Below are 22,634 nucleotides of genomic sequence, written 5' to 3'. Positions count from 1 at the left end.
TTTTATTTTATTCCTTCACTCTAATTAAGCGACCAATTAATTGCAAGGGTTGTTAAATGTCTTTGGTCCAGTACTTGAGTTTGCAATTACAAAAAAAGTGAGTGTGGAATCTATTTATATAAATTTTATATTAAAGTGAATTTTTTAAAATAATCATTCATTTTTAATAATAGAGTGATTAATATTCAAAGATAATCCGTTCGACATTTATATTTTTCTATGACGAATTCTTGCGTTACGTGACCAAATTGGCAACGATGTCTAGTGGACAAAAGGACTCACGTTATGCATACATCGCGTGTCCTTTGCATGACTCTGGTAAGTATTTATTTATTTATTATTGATCTATTTGTTTGTTTTTATTAAAGGTCAACTTTTAATTAATTTGTTAAAAAAATAATGAGAAAAAATTTACCTGAAACTCTATCTGTTAATAGTTTACTTAATTATTTAAGTAGAGGGGTTTTTTGGCCGTGAGTGAGGTTGCGCAACGAGCAAAGAGTGTGTCCTGAAACACGAGTACAGAAAAAATTATTTACAAAATTTGGCTTGATTAAATAATGACTTTTGTTAAATTAACCCGATAATTAATTTTAGAACAAAGTATAAAATTAAAAATGTATCTGGATAATTAATAATACTAATAATTACCCAAATTACCCAATAAAATTTTTTACAGACATAATTATATGATAATTTGAACTCTTGCCAAAAATTTAAATTAAGATTGTAATTAAAAAAAATAATGTTAAAAATAGTTCATTAGATATGATTAATATGAAGCTGAAGGACTTGAAATAATTTAAATGACTAATTATATAAATTAAATTTTAATTATGATGGACTTTTAATTTTTGGAAGACGTTTTAAGAATTTTGTAAAAAATTAAAATTAATTTATCTCACGCTCTTATCTCAAAAGCATTTGGGTTTATTAAAACTAATAAAATTATTAAACAATGTTAATTATTTATTCCAAGTGGAGGATTTAAAGTGACATTTACTTTTCGGAAGTTAAAAGAGCTACAAGTTGGATATTAAACTATTTATTTATCGTACCCGGCAACTCGCCAACGGGAAGTGATAGAGTCTGGTTAAGGTCACACTTAAACTCGCATTTATTAATTTATTTTTTGTTATTGTTTTGATTATATCATTAAATAATAATGTAAAATGTCCACATGTAAAAAACTATTAGAAAAAATTTTTTATTGCCAATTTAAATTTAAATTTTAGGAAAAGAAAGAAATTATGATTTTTTATTTTTTATATTTGACCCAAAATTTTTTATTTAAAATTATATTAAAAATTTTGATAAAAATCCAATTTAAAAAAAAAAAAAAAATTCTTAAAAACAATATTGAGAAATTTTCCGGAAAATTAATAAAAACATAAACCAATATAATCCTAGAAGTTTGGAATAATTTAATCGAGCGTGAGATTTAATAGATACTTTAAAAATCAATTTATTTTTATTATTATCAGTATAAATAAATGTAAGCTTGCCAAAATGTCACTCGCCGGAAATAATATAAATCTCCCTTTAGAATCTCGGAAGTATAAAAAATCCGAAATGAGCACAGCCAATTTTTTTCATTAGTCTCTCGTGACTAAACATATAGCAATATATTGTGATATGTATATCAACGAGGCCATCTCCGCCATTGAACTCAGCTCATACATTTATTTTACCTTGACCGTAACACCGTGACTTGAAAGCTCCGTTAAACCTCGTAAGCTGAGCTTTGTGCTACAGTACAGTTCAATAGCTTTTAATAATACACCTCATATTATTATTCTCTTCTCTTCTATATTTTCGTCATTTATTATTCTGCCAAAGTATGTAACTATAAATAAGAATCAAAGAATCATTATCAGTCGCTTTATAAATGAACAATCCTCTCTAAGACTTACTATTTTATTTTATTTTATTTTTTAACTTTCAAATAAAAATATAAATATCTCAAAGCATTGAAAGCTTTACAGAAGTAAATTTAAACAAAGCTGCAAATATAATCTCTTGACTTAAAAGCTTTTAAAATGCATGACATTGTTTTGTTGAAAGTTTTCAAATACTGAAAAAACGTTTCAAGTGTTTTTTTTTTTTTTTTTTTTTTTTTTTTTTTAAATTACTTCCGCTGTTTAAATTTTTAAATAATTTTTTTATCAAGTACAAAAATTTATTTTTTGTAACTAAAAATAGAGCATTTTCTAATAATATAGATTAATTCTTAAAGAAATTTAATCCGATAAAATATGAATAAAATAAACATTAACCAGGATTGTCAGTCACTGCTAATACAATCCCTGGACATTTGAAACAACCGAGTAAATTCGACAATAACTTGACACCTCATAAATGTCCTTATACGTGTGTTGTATAATATATATCATATTTCCGAGCTTTTCTCTCCGTATTATTATTATTATTATTATTATTATTATTATTATTATTATTATTATAATTCAATAATAGCTTACAGAAATTCATAATACGTAAATATAATAATCCACCCTTAGAGATATTACGTATATATTTGGCAAGAGTGTGAAAACTAAAATAAATTTATTTAATAATAGATCAACACAGTAAATACTTATAAATACCACAAGGTTTTTATAACAACTGTAATTCGTCTCAATAATTAATTAACTTATTTTTATCAAATTCAACAAAAATAGTTATTTTTTTAGTGTTAAAGTTTCATGAAAAATTTATTTCCCTTGAGACTTTAATTTATTATTGATCATGTAAAATTTAATTAAAATTATTTCAACATTTAAAATTTTTTTAATTAATTAATTTTAATTAAAAAAAATTTTTTTTTTTAAAAAACAACCCTTAAAAAAATTTTTCCAGTAAAAAAGCTTTATAAATTATCTTTGGACACATCTCGAGGTCTGATTGTCAGACGAAGGTCTAACGTAAATCGACCACGTGAGTTTCCCCACTTTTTAAATTAACCTGAGAGTCGCGACGACCGTTTCTCAGTACGAGGACGTTCCTCGTCCAGGTAACTACTGCCCAATATCCTCAATAGTCCTTTTTTACAAATTTAAATAAATAAATAACAAGCTTAAATTTAAAAAAAATTAAAACTAAAACTTAAAAAGAAAAAATTACATAGCTTTCTTCTTAAGTGACTTTTCTTTATAAATATTAAATCCTTATCGACATAACTTTATAAACAAAACCGGGTTTAAATAATAAAAATTTATCGAGCAAACCGACCCTTTACATTGCAAACAATTTTTGTTTTAAAAACAATTTTAACAATAATAATAATAATAATAATTGTTGTTAATGAGGAGCAAAATCGGGTGCCAATTTTTGAGTGAAAAAAATTAAAAAAATGCGGCCTTGGCTTGCTCGTAAAATAAATATAATAAACCGCCGGGAGTTTAGTAATTAAAAATAGAAATTTACGCATTAAATAAAAATAAATAATAATAATAAAAATAAAACGTACCACAATGAATTTGATGTTCCGCAAGAACTTTAGTGGCGAGAAAGCTTCGAGCGGGGAATCACGCACCGGCATTACGGGCGTATATGGTCCCTGCGCTCTTACAGGAACAAGCGGAACAAGTGTTCTGGGGCCAGGGGGCGCCAGGCTCGGACTTCGCCCGAGTATCGTTAACGCGGGGGGCCGCGGCCCGATCAGAAGAAGCCGCGAATTCGGGTACTCTCCGATGGACGACCACCCTACTCACGCGTACAGAACTCATCTGTTTCTTTCTCCGCCGTCAGGTGCCGTCGAGGAACCCGCCGAACGGATCGGCCCTGGACCCAGGAGAAGCTCCTCTTCTCATGTCGTGAAATGGGGCGGCGGGAACATCAACACTGCTGGGAACAATAATAATAATAATGTTAGCAATAATAATAGTGGTAATATCAATATTAATCTCGGAACAAAACGGAAACAGAGCAATCAGATCAAGGACATTTCGGAACCTCCCACTCCCACTGCTTCCAGACAGGTATGTATCGATTTATTTTTTTAACTCTGATTTATTCCTCTTTTCTTTTTTTTATTTTTTTTTTTTTTTATATTCTGGGTTTAATATTTGAGATTTGGAAAAATTACACTTATTAACTGTTAGTTTGTTAAAATTAGTTTTTTACTTATATTATTGATTATTATTAAACAAGACTAGACTATTAAATTAAACTCATCTTTGAACTTGACCAAGCTAACGGCAATGAGAATAAGTGTAACAAGTTTCATTAAGCCACCGAGAATTGAGAGCCGTACAGTAATTGCGTTATTATTAGAAACTGAGGTCAACTTAAATCTCTAGAACCGCAATTTAAAAACTAAGCAAAAGTGATAAGTAAATTAAGGACAATTTAAAAAGTTGTCAGGAATATTTATATTTATTCCGAGAGACAAAAATAGCCTGAATCGTTAATTGAAACACACACGGAACTAATCGATTTCAGACAGACCTGTGAATTATCCAAGACTGTCACGTACTTCCAAAAACAAATGGCCCTTTTATTTCTAGGATTTACATTACCTAACTCACTTGGAAACATAATAGTTATTCTATATATAACTTAATCTTTATATCAGACGCGCTTTATGCGACAGACGTGCAATGCTGCATAATAATCTTTTTAAGCACGACTTTTGTAGTGTAACTATATACCACAAAATCATTACCCTTTATACATATATTATAATTATCATAAAAAATAGTAATAATAATTTTTTTTAATTTAAAATTTATATAATAATCTCCACTTGAAATTTAATTATTATGATTATTAAAATTTTATCTGATAAAAAAAAATTGGCCCAAAAACTTAAAAGTAAGTGAAATAAATAAATTTCAGAGGACATTTATCTGTAGTGTTTGTCATAATAACTCACCAGGTTGCTCATAGATTTTATCGACTCGATAGTGTTGTGTAGTTATAGCATGTAATCTATTCTACATAGCCGTATGACTTGCATATATATATATACCATTACATGGATCGTAAAGTTTATGTACACGTGAACTCGTTTAAATATTCATATGCTGGTAAGCCTCAACGCTTTTACCTCGTCGAGGTGAATCTAAAATCTTCGCCAGAGTATCCAGCTCACCGGGTGTTTCTCCAACAAAATATCCGGGCTTTTATATTATTTAATCTCGGAGAGGAGATTTTAATGAAACTTTTATGATTGTAGGTGTCGTTCAGTGGGAGGACGGGAGGAATATACACCCCGCTGGTAGTTTCTGGTAATAGTCCGCCGAGAGGAGAGCCAATATCACTTGCGACTCTCGATCGTGACTGTTTTATCATTCCTTTGGCTTCTGTCGAGCGTTTTCTTCCTGCAGGTGTTCCGGTAATTTATCATTTTCTTCTTTTATTTTTTTTTTTTCCTGTTTTTTTCAATAAAAATGTCTTAAAATATTTGTAAGTTATAATTTCACAATATGAGAATTATTTTAGCTGATATTTAATAATTTTTAGAATTTTTTTAACAGATAAATAATGTTAAAACAAAACGTTGACATGTAAAAATTAAAAAAAAATAAAAAATAGAATTTTTAAAAAATAATTTTTTGTCAAAAATTTTTCTGTTAAATAAAATTAAAAAATTATCAAGTGACTGCTGACTTTAATATCAATATTTAGAATTTATATTAATTAAAAAAAATTTTTTTTTTTAAATAAATTAGTGATAAAAAATTACATTAATAATTTTTTTTATTTTTTGGATAAAAAAAAATTTTTAAATTACTTATAAAAAAAAAAAACAATGTTGTAGGTTATGTAATAACTTACTGGGAGTGTTGGCTCAAAAATGTTGTGTTTATAGCACGCGCCAATAGCAGATAAAAAGAAGCCAGGAAGTCCGCTGTCGGTGTTGGAAGTCGAAGATCCAAAACAATGTGTCTTGGCACATTTTATGACGCCTCTGGAGCCGCTGGATCCTATCGTCGAATCGCCAATTGCCATGCCGCTGGTTCTGCAAAGAGATACTGCTGCTGAACTGATTGCGGAGATAGCGCCCTCTGCGTCTCAGAGCATTTTGTTGACCAACATGGAGCGAAACGGTAATATTTCTTGTTTAATATTATTAAAAATATTTCTTCTTAATTTAAAATGATTTATTACCTTTTATTTTATTTTATTCCAGCGGATTTTCCATTTATAACCTATTATTTAATAAACAAGCACAACACTGACCCCTCGGATTTTTACCAAGAAGTCCAATGCGCAGCACTCAGAAAATTTGACCCCCGAGACCTCCGTTACGCAGCCAGTCACACGTTAGACTTGTTCAATGAAGTCGCGACGATAGCGAGGCCACCATTGGAGCCTCCTGGTGGCAGACCACCAATCCCGTCCACTGGATACATCGTTTCCATTTTCAAAGTCTTCGAGGGCGACGATGGGCTCAAGTTTGAGCAAAATTGGCTTTACTGGACCGGTAAGTTTTTTCGCTCTCCCCTACCGACTGCCGATAATTATAAATAGCAATTATTATTTACATTGCAGGAGCAAGGATGATTTATCGGTATCTCCCAAAGTCCGTGGGACTAAAGCGGATCACACTTCACAAGTCAATGTCGCAAGGAGACAAAATGTACATGTTAATCTGCGAGTGCTCCCAATTACAAGACAACTTATCGGCGGCAGCCATTTTATTACCGGCTTTAAGAGCTCGACTCTGTGGGTACACTGGGCTTTATCGACCGTCAGTGTGCTTCTGACTCGGAAGCAAGAACAAAAAAAATTAAAATGCTACTTTTTTTGTCGGTAAAAAATATTTTTACCGGCGGAAAAATTTTCTATCTTTCATTCCAGTTTTTAATTAATGGCTTTAAATATTTTTTTGTAAAATTTATTATTGTTATCGACTATCAGTTAAAATTTTTATCAACTAAAAATTTTTTTTCCACTCAGAAAAAATTAGAATTTTTTTTTTCTAATTTAGATATCAAAAATTTAAACAGAAATTTTTTTAAAAAAATTTCTACAATTTTAATGTCAAAAAAATTATTACCGAGAATTTTCTCTGACAGTCGGTAAATTTTTTTATCAACACGTCTGTAAAAATTTCCTTCTCTCAAAACTTATCGACCTAAGATAAATCTAATTTTTACCGATGGTAAGTCGGTAAAAAAAATTTCTATCTCACAATTTTTAAAACTAAATTTCAGCTCTATATTTGTACGAAATTTTCGCAATTTAAATATCGTGCATAAATTTTTATCTACGCAACTAAAGTAATAATAATTAATTAAATTAAATACGTATACGACATATCATATTCAAATAAGCTGTGATATTACTTATCACAATCACGACCATCGCTACTAGGTATTTTACAAAATACAAGTGAATTTAATTAATTGTAACAAATAATAATAATAATAATAATAATAATAATAATAATAATAATAATATGCACCTTTTGTCGGCATGTCCAGTGCTGGCGAGAGGTGCATTTATCCAGCGTCACAATGCTGCCCTGAGAGTACTGTACTACTATCTTCGTCATTGCTACGGTATTGACGTGACACCAGTGCTGCCTTATTTGCCAGGAGATATTCCCCAGGTTGTTGAGAATGACAGTTGCAAAATTTATTGGAACATGCCATTTGCAACAACCCGGCGGATAGATCACAACAAACCTGATATTGTGCTCTTCGACAAGGCCACTCGTGACATTTATGTCATTGAGTTCTCGGCCCCGGCTGAATACAACATCTCAGCCAAAGAAGAGCACAAAAGACAAATATATCAGGATCTCCTGTTTGAAATTGGCAAACTTTACCCAGGTTACCGTGTCAAGCTTGTCGTCCTGATTGTTGGCGTCCTAGGAGGGATGAAACAGTCTTTTGTATCCTCACTTGCCAAAGTTCCAGCTTGCTCATCAAAAGCTGAGTTCTTGGCAGTTAGGATGCAGAAGGCTGTTTTACTTGGTTCTCTCCGTCTCTTAAGGGAAATGACTTTGGCCTGCTGTGATCACTAACCGCCTTGTTGTGCGGAGTGGTCCAGCAGTAACGGATGGAGCTCAGGCTGGGCCCTCGGAGAATCGGACTCCGGGGATAACCCCCCTGAGCATTTAATAACAAAATAATAATAATAATAATAATAATAATAATAATAATAATAATAATAATAATGAAAGAGCGACACTTTTTTATAGAACTCCTCTTAGAATATTTCCGAGTAAAATTTTGCATAGTTAAAATTTTCTAGAACGAAAGGCTCAAAATCTTTAGACATTAATTAGAATATTTATTAATTAAAATTAAATAATTATAAATTAATAATGATAATAATAATTAGATACGCGATGCTTGACAATAGCTAGAGATTAATTTATTGAGTTTCTCGTAATGATTAAAATGAAGTACAGTAGTCACTGATTGTGAAAACAAGAGCCCTAATTAAACAAAATTAATCATAAAAATAATTGAAGAGCCTTGATAAATAATAACTGTGATTAAAGTGCATATTATGCATGGTACATAAACACAAACTGTGATTACATGTTTCGAAAAATAATTATCTAACTGTTCTGCCTATTTATTAATTATGTAATTACTATTAACTATGCTAATAAATAATTATCGACCAATCAGTCCTGAGTTTTTCATTTATTTACAATTATACAAGTTTGATTATTATCATTATTTAATAATAATAATTTTATTTAAATTAATATTTTTTTTAATTAAAAAAAATTGTTAGTATTATTAATAATGATAATATTAATACTTGCTCTTAAAATATTTTTTAATAAATAAATAAACTAATAATTATAACGATCCTTTTTGTTCCAGCGGATTCCTGAACAAAAATTTTATTAATTTTATTTAAATATTGCAATTAATTTTGGTAATTATTTACAAGTGAAGACTATTGTTTTAATTTTCATTTTTTTTTTAATTTTTATTAATTTTAAGCAGAATAAAAAAAAATTAAGAAATGTTAATTTTTCACCCAGATATGGCTAAAAATAGGTTTTACGCCACTTGTAAATAATTACCGTAATTTTCTTACTTAGATTTATTTTTTTAAGCTTACCCTCGCTGGAAAAAAAATGAAGATTTGCTGTGGTGAGGATGAATAAAATTTTTTCAACAAATTATTGCTTGGGACCACGAAATCTTCTTCTAGCGTCAATCTAGAGAAAAAAAAAAAAAAAAAAAAAAAAAATTACAAAATTTAAAATATTATCTAACAAATAAATTGGGACAAAAAAAAATTTTTTTTTGTTGAATAAAATTAAAAAAATTGTCGAATGACAGCTAATTTAAATGTCATAAAATTATAAAATGTAATTATCAAAAATTTTACTTACAATAGAACGTTTGCAATCATATAAAAGCAAACGCAAAGCCTGACATTCTTGCGGAACACTTCCATCCGTCATTTTGAGACACTCTTTAGGAGTTTTTCTTTGCTAAAATAAAAATTACATTTAATTTACATAAAATAAAAATAATTGCATCATGTGTGCAATTTTTTAAAAAATTAAATTTTAGGTTACTAACTATTTTACAGCAGTCGCTTTCCAGCAAGCACATTTTCAAGTTAGCTCTGACATTAGCGCACCGTGATTTGTCCTTCAACTGCTCATTTTCGTGCTCGTATCGCATCATCTTGATAAATTTAATTAATAAACTTAATAAACAATTAAACAAAATATTTTACACTTCTAATCTAATTTTGATATTTATGTACAAATATAAACAAAATTTCAAGCATGGAGACTTATAACAGAAAACAGCTGATTTGAATCGGAAATTTATTGCAGCGCCTCTGGCGGCAAAATAAAATTTAAATTAGTAACTCCCGCACGCCATCTGCTTTCAATTTACAAAAGTTAAACTGACACACAATAAACCACGTAGTATTGTTAAAATAATATTGAAATTAATAAAATGCGTTGAACTGACAGATGATCTATAAATATTTGGACTAATTTATAAAAAATGATTATTAAATTAAAATGAAAAAATTAAATGACGATAAAAGGTAAACTAATTTTATTATTTGATTTTTAATTGATGAATATTTAACCTAGTTATTAATTATTTATTTTGCACTGTCAAAAGTTGAGTAACGTTGAACCCTTTTTAGAAATATTCCGTATCAGCGAGGAAACCAAAGAGACAAGTCACCTCATTATGTGTTTCTTTATTCCGATGACGAGGTCGACGATGAGGAGGTTCCGTTGCAAGAGCGGAAGTATAAATCTACTCCCAGGAAGGTTGAGGTGATTGTTGTTAATCTGAAGCCTGAGGACACTTTGCAGGCTTTAGCTCTTCGTTATCATTGCACTGTAAGTATTTTTTTTTATTCACTTTTATTAAATGAAAATAATTAAATTTACTTTTATTGAATTAATATTGTTCAAAATTGACTTTTGAATTATTAATAGTTTACTCTGGTGGAGAAAATTTAATTTATTCCGCCATTTTGTCATGAATTTTAAGATAGAAATTTTTTTATTTAATTTTTTGATTTTAAGAGAAAATTAATTAATTTTTAATTCATAAGTGAGTAAAAAAAAATTTATTTTGTTTAAATGAAGTAGAATGTTATAATTTTGGATTTATTAACTGTTGTATTATGAGTTTCATGAATCTCAGATGACGCTTTTTTAGAATTTTATCAATAAGTATTAAGAAAAAATTAATTTTTAAGTAAATAAAAAATTAAAAAATTAATTATCAAATAAATTAAAAATTAAAATTCACCCAACAGATATCAGAATTAAAGCGTATCAACAGTATCCACAAAGAAAATGAAATATTCGCTCGCCGAACATTAAAAGTCCCTATCCAGCCATTTTCAGTGCTAACTGAAACAGAAAAGCTGATAGACATTGAAGATGAGCCAGCTCCACTGCACCCAAGTTCAAGTGCTAACATCACCAGCTCCAGCTCCAGTAACAAGCAACTGATAATAAATCTGCCCAGATCTGATTCTACTTTAAAGGGATTCACATCAAAGGACGAATCCGACATAAACACATTAATACTCAACTCGGTATGCGAGCCCGTTAATAAATTCACCGGCCCAGACCTGGACATCGACGACGAGTGCAACGAATTACTCCCAGGGGGAACCAGGGACTCAACCCCAGAAGCTCAGATTATTAATTCCTTGAGGTGCTCTGGAGCAGACTGGGGTCTCTCTTTCCTTCATCTTCTGCTCTTGATTCTTCTTCTAGCAATTGTTCTTCCCATTATTTATATTTTTTACATTGCTGAGCATCCACAGCATATTATTGTTATAGATAGTAATTTTACTGATAGCAATTTTATAGAAAATAACAGCGCAAGACAATTAAAATAGGAAATTTAAATTAGTGCTGACAATAATTTTTAAAAATTGAAATCTCGCTTTTAAAAAGTGCCTTTGTGTACCTGAGATGGAATTTTTATATTTATGTAAGATAGTTAATTGTAAATTTTTAAGTATGTAGTTAGAAAATTTTAATAAAAATTATTTTTTAATTTTTTGAATTTTAAATTTATAAAAGTAGTTTTTAATTAATTTTTTATAATGATTAATGTCAAATAAATTGACAAAAATTTTTTTTAAATTAGAACCTTAAAAAAAAAATTATTAAAAATAAATTTGTGTTAAAATTTTTAAATAAAAAATTATTTATATACTAAATGAAGGATTTTATTTAAAAAACAAACCATGATTAATTTTAGTTATTTATTTTTTTTTAAATTAAATATCTCACGTTCGACCGATTTCCATGTTGAATGTGATCTGTAATAAAATTTTTCTAATTAATAAAAAATTAAGAATCTAAGTAAATTGAAAAAAATTATAATTATAATAATATTAAGTCAGTAGACGATTAATTGTCGTTCAATCTAATTTCAGAAGACCGTCGTCAAATTCATCATATAAGTAAAAATAATTTACAATTAGTAATTTTTATTTTTATTACCTGGGTGATTTTAGAACTTCTTGAAGCTCTTCTTTGAGCTGGTACTCTTGGATACTTTCAACACGACGAAGCGCACAGTTTTACTCAATGGCCGGCATTCACCAATTGTAACAGTGTCTCCAATTTCCACATCACTGAAAAAATTTAATTTATTTTGTTAAAAACAATTTATTCATTTATTTAAAAAAAATATCAATTTGAATTTATATTAATCAGTAGACGATTTTGACTTCAAATATTTTTTTTTCAGAAGACCGTCGTCATTTTTCATCATTTTTTTTTTTTTTTTAAAGAATTAATATATTTATTTAATTTAAGAAAAATAGATGTTTTAAATTTACCGAAAGCATGGGGAAAGATGGACACTCATGTTTCTGTGACGTTTTTCGAAACGTGAGTATTTTCGCACGTAGTGCAAGTAGTCACGTCTTACGACAATAGTACGTTGCATTTTCATCTTCTGGACCACGCCAGTCAAGATGCGTCCACGGATTGATACGTTTCCAGTAAAGGGACATTTTTTGTCAATGTAAGTTCCCTCGGATGCCTGAAAAATTTAATATTGAATTATAAAAGTGGAAAAAAAAATAAATTAAAAATTAAATTTTCAATAGAAATTTAATTTAAATATTATTCATTAATAAAAAATTTAAAAAATCGATTCATTTTTTTTTTTTTTGCCAAAAAATAAAGAAAATTAATTTTTTTATTACTTGTAATAATAATAATTAATTAAATAAATTTTATAAAGATTTTTTAATTTAAAAATTAATAAAATTTATTCAAAATAATTTTTCCTAAATTAATAAATAAAAAATTGTAAAATTAAAAAAAAAAAAAAAAAAAAAAAAAACTTACTTCACGGGGAGTTTTGAAGCCAAGTCCTACATCGCGAGTGTACCTCTCAACAGACTTAGTCTTTTGCTTGGTTAAGCTTTTGCGAAACAATGGAATCGCCGGTTGTCTCAAGAAAGCACGCTCTACCTGCAATAATAACAAAATAATTAATAATCAATATTTAAAAAAAATAATAAAGTGTAAAACAAAAAATAATTGAATAAAAATAACCTATAACGCCGCATGGCACGTGCTTACAAAAAATTGGAGACTTATTAGTAACTTTACAGGTGGGAAAAATAATAAACGTTAAAGTTTTTATTATCAATTAATAAAATTAATCAATATTGAGCGATCCAACAGGTAGATTTTAATAAATTAAAGGATTTATTCAATTATTTTTTGTGATTAACTAAAAACACAACTTACTTGATCAGCCATGATCGCTGAAAGGAAAAAAGAGGGGAACGAGAATGCGAGCTACGGTTGCGTGCGTCGTGGACTAACGGAAGTGGAGAATGGGGAAATTATTTGAAATAGTGCGGGGAAATAAAAAAAGGTGGCGCTAGTGGTAAATTTTTTTGGAGGGAAAAATTTAAAAATTGATTTTTAAATGGTGCCAGCTCAAAAATTGACAAATGCAATTTTTTTTAAATAATTTTTTTGAGCAAATTTTTAATAACAATATTTAGTTCTAATTTAATAATAAAAAAAAAAAAAAAAACTCAAATAATTAACAATATCGGCTAACTTTGGTATTACTCCAAAAAAAAATTTTGATTTGTAAAAAACTTCAAAAACAACAAGTGCAATTTAAAAAAAAAAAATTTTTTTTTGTCTAATTTAATAATAAAATCCAAAAAAACTAAAATTCAATACTTTAAAAATCAGGAGCTCTATTTTATTTTTGACCTGACGCTTGTCCAAACCGAACAACAGCACTTTTGATACCTAAAATTCCCTCTGAATTTCTGTATCAAGCTTCTAAATTTTTCGGCAGTGTTGTCAGCGCCAAAGTTTCCATACAAACCGGCCCAATTTTTCCTCAACGTCATAAATATGGTCAATTGCATCTCAAAACATCTGTGAGAAAAATTAAAACCATGTAAAAAAGATAAAATATAAATAATTTTAAGATTTTTGTAAATAATAAATATAATACTAAAGTTAGCCGACGTTTTTAATTTAAAAAAAAATTTTTTTTAAATAACACTTAAAGTTTTTCATGTTTTTTACAAATTAAATTAAAAAAAATTTTTTTAATTTTTAAATGTCGGCTAACTTAATTTTTATCAAATAAATTATGACACGTAAAAATTTTTAAAAATAAAAAATGCAATTTTTTGGCTAAATAAAATAATAAAAAAATTGTGAAGTGACAACTTTAATGTCATAAATAAAAATGATGGACGAGGAAGTGCATTTGAAGCAAATGAAGCTCCTGGGTGAGCTGGACTACGAGCAAGTCCGTCGACGAGTGCAGTCCCGTCAGCTATCAGTGAACACAGTGGTGAATTTCAGCCGTAAGTATTACAAATGCTACTACACTTACGAAGTTGACCGGAGCACAACGATCCAGGTGACGATCCTGAACATGGCGATAAGATTTTCTGACGAGGACTTGGTGGACTACCTGCTAGCGAAAAAAGCGGACGTGTCTCTCAGCACGAAGGACATGGGCCCGGTGATATTTTCCGCTGTGCACATGCGGAGCTTGAAGTTCGTAGAAAAACTAGTGATAGCTGGCGCAAATGTCAACCAGAAGCGCTACGAGTCAGCTGTTTTTAAAATGAACCACACGCCGCTGGAGATGGCAGCTGAAATGAACGCCCAGGAGGTCGCTAGGTTTTTGATAAAAAAAGGAGCAGCTGTCAACAACCAGCACGAGGTTTTTCCGCACACCTTGCCGCTGCTCGCGGCCCTCAGGTATGACAACGCGCTGATGACCCAGCTCCTGGTGGACAGCGGCGCTAACATCAACAAGGTAACTGTTAGCAAAGGCCAGGTCACTTTTCCTCTTAAAGCTTGTGTTATCTCCAAGCACAAATTCAAGTGCAATCAACAAACCATGGAGATCTTGCTGAAGAACCCGACCATCAAGCTGGATAACCGGGACGAGACCAACCGCACTGCTCTTCATCTCGCCATGGAGAATGGCAACCCTGAGGTGCTCCAGAAGCTCCTTGACGCTGGCTGCGATGTCAATCTTCTTGACAGGAAGAACCAGCTCCCCGTTGATGTTAATTCCTCGGAAAAGTGCTGCTTTATCATCCAGCAACACATTGTTAAATTAATAATTGCTGAGTTTTATGTTTCCTCCAGTAATTTTGATGTGATTAGTCAAGATCTACAGTTTAGCGAAAAGTGCGAGGAAGAAATTCAGATGATGAAGAGCTCCTGCGATCCCTTGACTGGATTAAGCTGTTTTGACTTTCTCGAAAAACCCCTCGGGCTCATTGCTAGAAAAATGAGAAAAATGAAGAAGCTTTCTAACAAGGACGTGGAAATGTTGACTGTAAACTTTCCCTTGTACGGGAATATGCTTGTTTATAAACTGGAGCGTGCGCAAGGGTACAAGGACCTCAGGGAGGCTGCGCAGAAAATTCTGGAAAGGATTTTTCGCGAGTTGCCAGAGAGGTTTTGTAGAAATTTGGTCGAGTTTTTTAATCCTGAGGAATTAATTTTGATTAAAACGCTGGGAAGGTGATTTTTGGTTATTATTATTATTATTATTATTATTATTATTGGGTTTGTTTTTTATGGTTTTGTTGGTGAATATAAATTTTATTTAGATTTTTAAATTTATTAAAGAAGAAATGTAATTTTTTTTTCAATAAATAAGATTTTATTTTAATCAATATTTTTCAAACAAAATAAAAACGTTTCCACCTTTTTCCATTTTCATTCATAGTTTGTTATAAAAGCCCGCACTGTAGTAATTTTTCTACCTGTCTTCGATTCAACCGCCCCCATTTTGTTTTTGCACATGGCAGTGTGTTTCAAGGCCGCGGCGCTGCATTCGCATGATATAAATTGTCGATTTTAATTAATTATTGTATTTTTTTCTAGAAAATAATTTTAGAAATTTAAAATTATTAATTTTATTTAAATATTAACCTTTTTAATTATAATATAATAATTATTTCAATCCGTCAATTTTTGTACAAATTAAAAACATTTTTTTTATTTTCACCCGATAAAATTTGACAATGATGGAAGCGCTTTTTAATAGAGGTAAAATTATTAATTATAATAATTGATTTTTATAAAAATAAAATCAGTTGATACCTGACAAATTATTTTTGTACAATTAAATTTTTTTGACACAGCTTGAAAAAAAAAAAAAAAAAAAAAAAAATGTCAAATGTCAGCTTTTTTTCTATTATGCTCCAAAACAAAAATTAAATCACTGACTAAAAATTTTTTATCAACTATTTAAATAATTTCCTAACAATCTACTTTTAAAAATAAATTATTTACAGGTATAATTAAGCTAATTTAATTACTATCGACAATTCATTATTTGTACAATTTAATATCTAACTGTTAAATCTACTTCTCAGGGATAACATTTCCTGACCTACTTCCATTCCGTCGTCAAGATTTTCATTATTTGATTTTCTTTCAAATATCCTGTAAGAATAAAAAAATTTTTAAATTAATGAAAATTAACTTAGCCGACATTTAAAAATTTTAATAATTCATTTTATTGAATAATTAATTAATTAAATAATCATAATTGAAAAAAATAATTTACCGCCGGAAGAAACTTCTCCACAAATAAAGCGAGCGCTTTTCGAAAATAAACAGCGACATACAAATTCCAGCAAAGAAATGTGTCAATATTTGCAAATGGAGCTTCACAACATCTGGGCTGGATTTTAATTCACACTTGGAGTCCATTTCGAGATTGCTTCTTATCGCCTCTGACATTCTGTTCAAAATTGAGCATCTAAAAACAACAAAACTGTAAGTACTAATAGTTTTTTTTTTTTTAAGTTATTAATTATAAATAAAAATTATACTTACATAATATAGCTTTTAAAGTCCTCAATGTACTGGGGCAACTTTATTCCTTCCCATACATGGCAAATAAATGCGACAAAAACTGCCAGTAATACGGGAAGCGACAAGTATATTATTTTGGAAATTGGCATGCGTTGGGACTTTTTATCTTTTGGTGGAGTTTCTATACTCCAATTGGAGTCTGAAAATTATGACAATTAGTTAGTAAAATTAATAGATAATTTTTTTAGATTTTTATTACAAAAATTATTTTATTTTCAAATACTTGTAAAATAAATATATTTAAAAAATTCAAACCTGCAATAATATATCCTGCTGCAGCAAGAGCAACCATAAAAAACGGAAGAAAGACAAAATGATGAAGCAAATAAAAATGTCGATATCCAACAAAGCAAATTCCAGTCATACTATTTGCATCAATAACATCCAAAAACTCAATAATTAAAGTCGTAGAAGAAGCGGGAATCCCCCAAGCAACAAGATGAAACCAAAGAGACTTAATATCATACTTTTTAGGCGCAGTCTCGTCGAACCTCATGAACCAGATGAAGATGAGAATTCCGAACCAGATGATGGCAGCAAGAAGAGAGAAATAAATCAAAACAAAGACTGCAATGCAAGCTGAGCTATCTCCAGTAGGCTCAGCGATTCTCAGAGTGTTATCCGGGCGGCAGACAATCTCCTCCCTGATGCCGGTGAATTGGAGAAGCCACCCGATGCAAGAGGCCAGGAAGCAGCAGTTGATGTAAAAAATAGCGCGGTCTGAGTGGGTTCCAGCTGGCCAGTTGATCAGGAACGTCAAGGTCGCGACCAAGTTGAAGCAAACGCAGAAAATGGCTGACCAGAAGATCAGCTGGTGGGTTTCCCAGTGCTTGGATTCGCTGAAGAGAGCGTTTCTGCAGGGAAAGCCGCAGCCTTCGAGTCCTTCGATTGTAATGCGGGTATCGTTGGTCCGCACCAGCGGTGCTAAGCAAAAACTTGAAGAGTCAAAGTCCACTGGGAGGTGCGGCTGGTTGTTCTGCTGCGGGAAGAGATCCCTGTTACTGCAGTTTATGAACTCGGGCCACATGAGATCCTCGAAGACGATCCTGCAGGGCTCTTCTATTCTTCGGCACATTTCCTGGGATGGAAGCTCCACGTGGTCGTTCAGACACTGAGGACGGAAGATCATGCACAGCAATGGTTGCACTACTTTCCAGCATTGCGGGATGTATTGCAAGGATGCTTGCAGCTCGTACAATTTTGTCTAAAAAAAATCAAGTTAGTTTTTTTAAATTAAAGAATTTTTTTATTTTAAAAAATTAAATAAAATTTTTTTAGATCAAAAATATTAATTACCTGAATTTCATCTTCTGTCTTATAGTATTTTTCAACAATCCCATTGCTACTCATGGAATACGGCAAGGTAACAGTCAGACAGTCAGGAGTTTTCATCTGGACACATTTCATGAATCTTATGTAGTCCTTCGTTTTAAAAATTTCACCAATATCATCGGTCGTCACTTTAGTTATTGCTACAATTAATACAATCCAGACAATCTAAATAGGTAAAAAAATTGTTTTATTAATAATTATTATTTGTAATAATTTATAATTTATATTTTACTTTGGAATAGTGAAAATCCATTTTTTTGGAGTGTCCCAAACAGTCAACAAGTGTTTTTACCGGCCGACAGCGCTATACTGACTTTTACGAGAGTATTAACTGCTCAAAAGTATACTTACTGTAATGTAGAAGTTAATTTTGGGATTATACAAAGACTATAGCAATTTATTGGGTTCTAAGAATTGGTGAGTATTGAAAAATGTATATTTAACTCATAAGATTTTATCTTTTGTGGTATGTTTGGATTTTCATCATTTTAATAATTTTTTTTTTTTTTTTTTTTTGGAAAGTTTAAATAATTAAAAAAAAAATTTTTTTTTTTCAATTACTGTTTATTAGTATCTACAAAAAAAATTAATTTTATTTTTACAAGTTTATAATATAATTAAAAATTTTCAACAATAAGTACTTAAAATTAATCCTTTTTTTTTTTTTTTTTTTTTTTTTTTTTTTTTAATGAATTAACTTAATCTAAAAACTTAAATTATAGCTGAAGAAACAAAAGGATTAAAAATTACTTATATATTAAAAAAAAAAAAATTCTTTTGTTTGATCAAGGAAATTTTTGGCTTATTTTCTACCGCTTAAAAAATTAATACAATTAATAACTTATTACAAAACTAGACAATAAAAAAATTCCAGGTGGATGTTTGTATATAAAAATCAATCAGCGAACAACATTCAATGGTATAGCCATATTGCGAGGTAACCTCGTAGCAATTAACTCAGCAATATTTTTGCTGACTTCATGCCAGATATATTTCCCCATGATAGGAACTTCTTCAAGAGCTGGACGGAATGACACTAGTATTGTGAAGCAAACACCGTCGCCTGGTTGTTCTCCGCTGTATTCTACTGATAATAATCCATGAGGTCTGTGTTGAGCTACATTGTCGCCAAAAATTTCCTTTTTGAAGAAAAATTTTAATAAAAAAATTAATTAATTATTACAAAAAAAAAAAAAAAAAAAGTAATTAATTACTATTAAAAAAAAAAAAATTTTTTTTTTGGGACTTACCACCATAAATTTATGTAAAGTTGAATGTAAATTCTTGCTTGGATTAATTTCACAAATCGGTAAATGTAAATAATTTTTTTCCGATATCAAAACATGCATCCGATTGCTAAAAAAAATTATTCAAGTAAAATTTTCAATTTAATTATCAAAACAATTAAAAAAAAAAAAAAAAAAAAACTTACGTAGCTTTTCTTTTTATACAGACAATAAGCCGTATGACAAGTTTGCTCCAAGATTTTTCAACTGGCAGCAGAGGTAAATGCCAAGGTGGATTACCTCCACTCTTGTGATCCCTAGCACGCTGGATCAGAGGCAAGATATCAGTTGATCTAAGCGATAAATCATCAACATTGCTGACCCACGACGCTTGCAAGGACTCTTGGTCAGCTTGGTCGGGTGTCTTGAGTACTCCGCCGGTGACATCACCGAGCATGACGAACCTGAACCAAGAACCGCTGGCACACTCGACCATCAGCAACGACTTGGGCTCCATCGTCAACCCGGTTTCTTCCAGAACTTCCCGCTTCACTGCTGCTATCAGCGACTCATTCGGCTGGACTCTGCCAGCAGGTAAGTACCATTTTCCGGCACAGGATGCCTTTGCTTCTTGAATCATCAGCACTTGATCTTTGTCGTTTATTATTACTGTTGCTACTATGTAGGTGACTGTTTTTTGACATATTGGCAAGTAATTGGAGGTTGATGTTGGTTTTATTCCTTTTGTTTCTGGAAATTATTCCGGGATTTATTTTATAAAATTAAAATTTCCACAATTAAAAATAGATAGATAAAAAAAAAAAAATAGCTACCAATAATTTCATTCTGCTGTCCCAGAGGATAATCACAAATTTCTTCTCCATCATCCAATTTAAATCCTCCTAAAACCCGTCGAATATTTTCTTCAATACTATCCGGCATTTTTGAACTATTTTATTTTCACTGTCAAAACAACAAATCATTTAAAATAAATCACTGAACAATAACAGAGTCGACATTAGCTAGGTAACTCTGACAGGTGTCTGATAATATTGTTAGCAAGATCGTAGTTATATTACTTCACATTCCTTTCGGCTTTTCCTACTTAAAATTCAACGAGCGCACACATCGATAAATTTATTTACAATACGTACGTACAGTTAGCTACACAGGTGTGCTCTGAGTTTCTTTCATGCCTTTTTCTCTTAACTTGATAGTTTGTTGCATTCTAGGTCATCACGACTTTTATACCTTAGATATATTTTACATTTACGAGATTTAACTACATCTTTCACATCTACGCGCTGTATCATATGTTATATACGCGATCCGTAACGATACTTTCTTTTATTTTTTTAATTCTTGCTATTTATAAGCGGGAAAAAATTTAATTTTATCAAATAATATTTATTTCTTCTTTTATTTTTCAAAAAAATTTTAATTGTAAAAATTAAAAAAAAATTTTCAATTTTATCTAAAACAATTATTTTTTTTTTTTTAAATATTTATACAAAAATTTATTATTTAATACATTATTTTATCGTAAATAGTTATTGAAAGTTATTAATTATTAAATAATAATAATAATAATAATAATAATAATAATAATAAACGCTCTCTAATTAGTGATAAAAAAAATTAGAGCGTTACAATATTAGTTTCATCTTTACTTTTTACAATTTTAATTATTTATGATACAATATATTAATACTAATTATAAATTAAAAAATTTTCTAATTTTATAAATAGATTAATATTTTTATTATCTAAAATTATTTAAAGAAATTAGTTTTTAAAAATTAATTCAAATATTTTCACACCCTTTACTTCGTTCCTAAATAATTAACAATAAGCGTTCAATAAGATCATTTGCATAAATCGGATACTCGAATTTAAACTCCTTGGACTTGACTTCTTCCATAACCTCACTACTAACAGACTCCACTAAACTAAGGTTAGAAACTAAAATACTATAAACACACAAATCTGGATTAACATAAAAATAATCGTTCTTCATTTTAGAAACTTCTTCCCTGCACTTGTTCCTATAAAACACAATCTTATCGATCATAGAAATGGCTCTTTCATTTCCCTCAGACAACTTCAGAGCCTTCATACTCTCTAGCTTAACAATATGGCGGACAAAGATCTTGACAACTTCATTGATATTAAACTTGAACTCGTACAAATTATACGAAACCTCCTTAGAAATTTTATTCAAGTATTTCTCGCTCAAAATCACGTCGAACAGCCAGCAGTTTTTCTCAAAAGTGACATTAAAATCCGGCCGATAATTTTCTAAGATCATTTTTATGAAAATGGTGTCCCGATACCTGACCGCGTCAATAAGAAGATTCTTCTTTCCGCCATATTTAACGTTGACACTAGCGCCGTGCCTCAGCAGTAATTCAAAAATTTCCTGCGCATTTTCAAACAACCGGTCGTTGATAAAACAGCGACGCTTCATCACTCCGCTGATGATTTCTGCGGAAAAAGGCAAAGATTGGCTTTCAACTTTTAATCTTTGATAAACTTCCTTCTCTTTTTCCAGCAAATAAAGGCTTTTGTAGGCAATAGCGAGCGGAGGATTCGCAGATTCTCGAGCTTTAGGGTTCACATCTGCGCCATTTTGAATAAGAAGCCTGACAATTATCAAATTTTGATTCTTCACCGCTATTTGCAAAGGCGTCGGATTGTCTAAATCTTCAAAACTATTAACATCCGGGTTCTTCAACAAAATTACCTCGGTTAATGCAGACAAATTTTTTCTGACCAATGCACGGAGAAATTCGTAGCCATTGTCGCTTTGCCATTGCGGATGCGAGGTTATTATCATCGATGAAACTATTTTTTTGAGCAAGTCCGTCTGTGATTTTTCAACTGCTTCTATCAAGTTGACTTTTAGATAAAATGAACTCGCCATTTTGTTCCTAAAAAATTAATACTTTTAAAATCTTATTGCTCTTAATAAAAAATATTTTGTTTACCTGTTACTTTTGTCGCGTCGGAGTCATTACTGATATGTTTTATCTATTCGAAAGTTAAATCAGAAAACAATACCTTAATTTTCAGATACGTTATCCTTATCTTAAAAATTTCAGAGGGGAGAAAATTAGTTATTTCTAAATTCAACTTAAAAATTCAATGTAAGAAAAAAATTAATTTAAATTATAAATTAAATTTTTATTGCATAACTTTAAGCGTCAATTACGTCCAAATTGTAATTGAACTGAACGAGG

At 30.2% G+C, this 22,634-nt stretch overlaps 8 protein-coding genes across 13 annotated transcripts in view; 2 read left to right on the top strand and 6 right to left on the bottom strand.

Moving 5' to 3' along the window:
* LOC141527955 (regulator of microtubule dynamics protein 1) overlaps positions 1-3,610 on the bottom strand; it is a 43,502-nt gene extending 39,892 nt beyond the window's left edge. For both annotated transcript variants that reach the window (XR_012479270.1, XM_074243750.1), the window contains exons 1-2: positions 3,470-3,610; positions 416-508 (exon numbers count right to left, since the gene is read on the bottom strand). The gene's annotated coding sequence lies outside the window, so the exon portion shown is untranslated. The remainder of the gene's footprint in view (positions 1-415; positions 509-3,469) is intronic.
* On the top strand, positions 42-8,593 carry LOC141527950 (uncharacterized). Of its 2 annotated transcripts, XM_074243727.1 has the most exons (7): positions 42-97; positions 266-318; positions 3,751-3,980; positions 5,180-5,338; positions 5,816-6,053; positions 6,137-6,430; positions 6,499-8,593. In XM_074243727.1, exons 1-7 carry the CDS (start codon positions 57-59, stop codon positions 6,711-6,713), a joined length of 1,230 nt encoding a protein of 409 aa, XP_074099828.1. In that variant the 5' UTR covers positions 42-56; the 3' UTR covers positions 6,714-8,593. The 2 variants fall into 2 exon arrangements, with proteins under 2 accessions (XP_074099828.1, XP_074099826.1); XM_074243725.1 differs by lacking the exons at positions 42-97; positions 266-318 and having other exon boundaries at positions 3,020-3,980.
* LOC141527961 (cytochrome c oxidase assembly factor 5) lies at positions 8,591-9,747 on the bottom strand. The gene is made up of 4 exons (XM_074243760.1): positions 9,510-9,747; positions 9,317-9,418; positions 9,040-9,139; positions 8,591-8,802 (listed from the first exon to the last, which is right to left on the bottom strand). Exons 1-3 carry the CDS (start codon positions 9,615-9,617, stop codon positions 9,101-9,103), a joined length of 249 nt encoding a protein of 82 aa, XP_074099861.1. The 5' UTR covers positions 9,618-9,747; the 3' UTR covers positions 8,591-8,802; positions 9,040-9,100.
* Positions 9,748-9,840: 93 nt separating this feature from the next.
* Positions 9,841-11,534, top strand: LOC141527959 (lysM and putative peptidoglycan-binding domain-containing protein 4). The gene is made up of 3 exons (XM_074243758.1): positions 9,841-9,993; positions 10,099-10,300; positions 10,726-11,534. Exons 1-3 carry the CDS (start codon positions 9,968-9,970, stop codon positions 11,317-11,319), a joined length of 822 nt encoding a protein of 273 aa, XP_074099859.1. The 5' UTR covers positions 9,841-9,967; the 3' UTR covers positions 11,320-11,534.
* A 143-nt stretch (positions 11,535-11,677) lies between these two features.
* On the bottom strand, positions 11,678-13,225 carry Rps11 (ribosomal protein S11). Its single transcript, XM_074243759.1, has 5 exons — positions 13,199-13,225; positions 12,791-12,916; positions 12,274-12,479; positions 11,933-12,066; positions 11,678-11,748 (listed from the first exon to the last, which is right to left on the bottom strand). Exons 1-4 carry the CDS (start codon positions 13,208-13,210, stop codon positions 11,943-11,945), a joined length of 468 nt encoding a protein of 155 aa, XP_074099860.1. The 5' UTR covers positions 13,211-13,225; the 3' UTR covers positions 11,678-11,748; positions 11,933-11,942.
* Positions 13,226-15,591: 2,366 nt separating this feature from the next.
* LOC141527947 (protein smoothened-like) lies at positions 15,592-18,507 on the bottom strand. 3 transcript variants are annotated; one of them, XM_074243722.1, is made up of 7 exons: positions 18,402-18,507; positions 18,134-18,334; positions 17,093-18,041; positions 16,799-16,976; positions 16,527-16,721; positions 16,350-16,402; positions 15,592-15,834 (listed from the first exon to the last, which is right to left on the bottom strand). In XM_074243722.1, exons 1-7 carry the CDS (start codon positions 18,420-18,422, stop codon positions 15,812-15,814), a joined length of 1,620 nt encoding a protein of 539 aa, XP_074099823.1. In that variant the 5' UTR covers positions 18,423-18,507; the 3' UTR covers positions 15,592-15,811. The 3 variants fall into 3 exon arrangements, with proteins under 3 accessions (XP_074099823.1, XP_074099824.1, XP_074099822.1); XM_074243723.1 differs by lacking the exon at positions 15,592-15,834 and having other exon boundaries at positions 15,862-16,402; positions 17,093-17,202; positions 17,305-18,041; XM_074243721.1 differs by lacking the exon at positions 15,592-15,834 and having other exon boundaries at positions 15,862-16,402.
* Positions 18,508-18,941: 434 nt separating this feature from the next.
* LOC141527922 (8-oxo-dGDP phosphatase NUDT18-like) lies at positions 18,942-20,688 on the bottom strand. Of its 2 annotated transcripts, none has more exons than XM_074243681.1 (5): positions 20,550-20,688; positions 20,229-20,358; positions 19,602-20,145; positions 19,420-19,525; positions 18,942-19,308 (listed from the first exon to the last, which is right to left on the bottom strand). In XM_074243681.1, exons 2-5 carry the CDS (start codon positions 20,335-20,337, stop codon positions 19,069-19,071), a joined length of 999 nt encoding a protein of 332 aa, XP_074099782.1. In that variant the 5' UTR covers positions 20,338-20,358; positions 20,550-20,688; the 3' UTR covers positions 18,942-19,068. The 2 variants fall into 2 exon arrangements, with proteins under 2 accessions (XP_074099782.1, XP_074099781.1); XM_074243680.1 differs by having other exon boundaries at positions 20,554-20,688.
* LOC141527921 (uncharacterized) lies at positions 20,635-22,490 on the bottom strand. The gene is made up of 3 exons (XM_074243679.1): positions 22,383-22,490; positions 21,216-22,325; positions 20,635-20,760 (listed from the first exon to the last, which is right to left on the bottom strand). The coding sequence occupies exon 2, from the start codon at positions 22,316-22,318 to the stop codon at positions 21,230-21,232; it is 1,089 nt and encodes a 362-aa protein (XP_074099780.1). The 5' UTR covers positions 22,319-22,325; positions 22,383-22,490; the 3' UTR covers positions 20,635-20,760; positions 21,216-21,229.
* Positions 22,491-22,634: the final 144 nt, after the last annotated feature.

The sequence above is a fragment of the Cotesia typhae genome, unplaced genomic scaffold, assembly GCF_013202065.1.
Source record: "Cotesia typhae breed Kobodo isofemale line unplaced genomic scaffold, CoteBio_Ctyphae contig_413, whole genome shotgun sequence".
Lineage (NCBI taxonomy): Eukaryota > Metazoa > Arthropoda > Insecta > Hymenoptera > Braconidae > Cotesia > Cotesia typhae.
The sequence above is the reverse complement of the archived record's forward strand: the minus strand, read 5'-3'. Positions and strand labels throughout refer to the sequence as shown.